Here is a 4,420-nt window from a genome sequence, read left to right on the forward strand (position 1 = left end):
GCTCCACAGTTCTATACATTGGCGCGGTCCTCGCTCCACAGTTCTATACATTGGCGCGGTCCTCGCTCCACAGTTCTATACATGGCGCGGTCCTCGCTCCACAGTTCTATACATTGGCGCGTCTCGCTCCACAGTTCTATACATTGGCGCGGTCCTCGCTCCACAGTTCTTACATTGGCGCGGTCCTCGCTCCACAGTTCTATACATTGGCGCGGTCCTCGCTCCACAGTTCTATACATTGGCGCGGTCCTCGCTCCACAGTTCTATACATTGGCGCGGTCCTCGCTCCACAGTTCTATACATTGGCGCGGTCCTCGCTCCACAGTTCTATACATTGGCGCGGTCCTCGCTCCACAGTTCTATACATTGGCGCGGTCCTCGCTCCACAGTTCTATACATTGGCGCGGTCCTCGCTCCACAGTTCTATACATTGGCGCGGTCCTCGCTCCACAGTTCTATACATTGGCGCGGTCCTCGCTCCACAGTTCTATACATTGGCGCGGTCCTCGCTCCACAGTTCTATACATTGGCGCGGTCCTCGCTCCACAGTTCTATACATTGGCGCGGTCCTCGCTCCACAGTTCTATACATTGGCGCGGTCCTCGCTCCACAGTTCTATACATTGGCGCGGTCCTCGCTCCACAGTTCTATACATTGGCGCGGTCCTCGCTCCACAGTTCTAACATTGGCGCGGTCCTCGCTCCACAGTTCTATACATTGGCGCGGTCCTCGCTCCACAGTTCTATACATTGGCGCGGTCCTCGCTCCACAGTTCTATACATTGGCGCGGTCCTCGCTCCACAGTTCTATACATTGGCGCGGTCCTCGCTCCACAGTTCTATACATTGGCCGGTCCTCGCTCCACAGTTCTATACATTGGCGCGGTCCTCGCTCCACAGTTCTATACATTGGCGCGGTCCTCGCTCCACAGTTCTATACATTGCGCGGTCCTCGCTCCACAGTTCTATACATTGGCGCGGTCCTCGCTCCACAGTTCTATACATTGGCGCGGTCCTCGCTCCACAGTTCTATACATTGGCGCGGTCCTCGCTCCACAGTTTCTATACATTGGCGCGGTCCTCGCTCCACAGTTCTATACATTGGCGCGGTCCTCAGCTCCACAGTTCTATACATTGGCGCGGTCCTCGCTCCACAGTTCTATACATTGGCGCGGTCCTCGCTCCACAGTTCTATACATTGGCGCGGTCCTCGCTCCACAGTTCTATACATTGGCGCGGTCCTCGCTCCACAGTTCTATACATTGGCGCGGTCCTCGCTCCACAGTTCTATACATTGGCGCGGTCCTCGCTCCACAGTTCTATACATTGGCGCGGTCCTCGCTCCACAGTTCTATACATTGGCGCGGTCCTCGCTCCACAGTTCTATACATTGGCGCGGTCCTCGCTCCACAGTTCTATACATTGGCGCGGTCCTCGCTCCACAGTTCTATACATTGGCGCGGTCCTCGCTCCACAGTTCTATACATTGGCGCGGTCCTCGCTCCACAGTTCTATACATTGGCGCGGTCCCTCGCTCCACAGTTCTATACATTGGCGCGGTCCTCGCTCCACAGTTCTATACATTGGCGCGGTCCTCGCTCCACAGTTCTATACATTGGCGCGTCCTCGCTCCACAGTTCTATACATTGGCGCGGTCCTCGCTCCACAGTTCTATACATTGGCGCGGTCCTCGCTCCACAGTTCTATACATTGGCGCGGTCCTCGCTCCACAGTTCTATACATTGGCGCGGTCCTCGCTCCACAGTTCTATACATTGGCGCGGTCCTGGTCCCCGGTTCTATACATTGGCGCGGTCCCTGGTCCCCGGTTCTATACATTGGCGCGGTCCCTGGTCCCCGGTTCTATACATTGGCGCGGTGCCCTGGTCCCCGGTTCTATACATTGGCGCGGTCCCTGGTCCGCGGTTATATACATTGGCGTGGTCCCTGGTTATATACATCCCCGGTTATGATGTCACCTCCAGCTGCAGTGACATCACGGTGACCATACAACCTGTCATCCATCACTCACCCCCTCCCACCATCACCAGTAACACCATTACCTGCTCCACTCCCAGGAACTGGTAGAAGTTTTGCTGAATCTCCTCCACCAAGTCAAAAAGCTCCAAGTCCCCGTTGTCCCAGGCGGAGGCGGGCAGCAGCTGCCAGCAGCACAGGAGCAGCAGCAGGCGGCAGCGCGGCCCGGGCCCCCACATCCTGCAGCACGGCATACACAGGCCGGCAGCCGCTCCGTCCTCCCTCCGCACAGCAGACGTGGCCGCAGGCCCGGCCTCACCGCCTAGCACTGCCTCAGCCGCAGCACTCAGCGTGGGGGGCGGGGCTGACGACGTCACAGGAGTCTGCGAGCCGGCAGAGCGCGGCCACTACGGGACTGCGCCTGGAAGCTGTGGGGACGCGCACGTCACGTGGTACTACGGACTGGCGATGATGTGATTCCTGTTCCCTCTGTGTCTTCAGGAGCGGCGGGAGAAGCCGTTCTCTGGCGGCGATGGGGGAGGACTGGAGGGGGGTGTACTGGGGGTGCATCGGGAGGACTGGAGGGTGTGTACTGGGGGTGCATCGGGAGGACTGGAGGGTGTGTACTGGGGGTACATCAGGAGGACTGGAGGGCGTGTACTGGAGGTGCGCCGGGAGGACTGGAGGGCGTGTACTGGGGGTGTGCCGGGAGGACTGGAGGGTGTGTACTGGGGTGCGCCGGGAGGACTGGAGGGCATGTACTGAGGGTGCGCCGGGAGGACTGGAGGGCGTGTACTGGGAGTGCATCAGGAGGACTGGAGGGCGTGTACTGGAGGTGCGCCGGGAGGACTGGAGGGCGTGTACTGGGGTGTGCCGGGAGGACTGGAGGGCGTGTACTGGGGGTGCGCCGGGAGGACTGGAGGGCGTGTACTGGGGGTGCGCCGGGAGGACTGGAGGGCGTGTACTGAGGGTGCGCCGGGAGGACTGGAGGGCGTGTACTGAGGGTGCGCCGGGAGGACTGGAGGGCGTGTACTGGGGGGTGCGCCGGGAGGACTGGAGGGCATGTACTGAGGGTGCGCCGGGAGGACTGGAGGGCGTGTACTGCAGCGCGCCAGGAGGACTGGAGGGCGTGTACTGGGGGTGTGCTGGGAGGACTGGAGGGCGTGTACTGGCAGCGCGCCAGGAGGACTGAAAGTCGTGTACTGGGGGCGCGCTGGGAGGACTGGAGGGCGTGTACTGGGGGTGCGCCGGGAGGATTGGAGGGGGTGTACGCGGAGGACTGGAGGGCATGTACTGGGGGTGAGCTTGGAGGACTGGAGGGAGCTCGCCAGGTGGACTGGAGGGGTGTACCAGATGACATCCTGACACAAATCCCTCTCCAGTAGGAAAAAAGTTCTCTAGACAAATGTATCAAATATTGTGCAATAATAAATGTACCACAAATAGCAACAACACAAGATAATCTATCTTTAGCAATTCCTCTTGTGATGATTCCCCCTTCCCCTTCATGTCCCTATCCAGGTGATCGGTGGTCCCAGCAGAAGGACCCTCGCCGATGTAACCGTTATCTAATATCCAGTGATCAGTGGCTTAGAGCAGAATACCTCTTTAACGTACCCGATATGAACACATCAGACCATGTTACTAAGGGTTCGCTCACATCAGCGTATTATAAATCGCCCTGATGTTCATCCTGAAACGTTGGGTGAGTTTCAGGCGTTTGTCACTCTGTATGTCAGGCGAGTGTGTGATTTTTTTTTTTAGCCCAGCATCTGTATGACATCTGTATACAATTAGTTTTTAACATCATCTTTTCCATACTATAATGCTCTATGTAACTTAAAGCTCATTTACAAACCTAATAAAGCAATCTTATGTACAGATATAGATAAAAAGATATTAGATATATAATAGTGATGAGCGCAAGTGCTCGTTACTCGAGTTTGCTGAGGGTGCTCAGGTGTGCACAGAGTATCGCTGGTGCTCGAGTGACATGTTCATGTCCCCGCGGCCGCAAAATATTCGGGGATTACCAGTATTTGTCAGGAAATCCCAGCATGTTTTGTGGCTGTCTTAACAGCCGCGAAACGTGGCTGTGGGGACATGAATATGTCACTCGAGCACCCACGATACTCGGTGCACACCTGAGCACCCTCGGCAAACTGTAATTGAGCACTTGCCCTCATACTAATAATATCCTGCAGATATATAATTTCACAATCCCCTACATATTATAAACTCGCACCCTTTAGTGCCTTTCATGTGAAGTTTATTCTACAGCTTTTTAGGCTGAATGAAAAAAATGACGTGGTGCGCCCCCTATAGGTAAAGCAGACAGCTGCGAGCTGAGATTATCAGGCTGTGGATTCGGAGGACCTGCATGAGTTTTTTTTTTTTTTTTTTTAATAAACTAGTGAACCTGGGAAAGTGTGGGGTAGTGTTTAT

General features: G+C 56.1%; 1 protein-coding gene across 1 annotated transcript in view; it reads right to left on the minus strand.

Annotated features, from left to right (window-relative positions):
- The window catches only part of DNAJC1 (DnaJ heat shock protein family (Hsp40) member C1), a 96,692-nt gene extending 94,330 nt beyond the window's left edge, over window positions 1-2,362 (minus strand). Inside the window, exon 1 of the mRNA XM_073677500.1 lies at window positions 2,062-2,362. Coding sequence (XP_073533601.1) covers window positions 2,062-2,229 — 168 coding nt within the window. The 5' untranslated portion in view covers window positions 2,230-2,362. The remainder of the gene's footprint in view (window positions 1-2,061) is intronic.
- Between the last annotated feature and the right edge of the window lie 2,058 nt (window positions 2,363-4,420).

The sequence above is a fragment of the Phyllobates terribilis genome, unplaced genomic scaffold, assembly GCF_046119375.1.
Source record: "Phyllobates terribilis strain yellow unplaced genomic scaffold, ASM4611937v1 Scaffold_4__5_contigs__length_816908805, whole genome shotgun sequence".
Lineage (NCBI taxonomy): Eukaryota > Metazoa > Chordata > Amphibia > Anura > Dendrobatidae > Phyllobates > Phyllobates terribilis.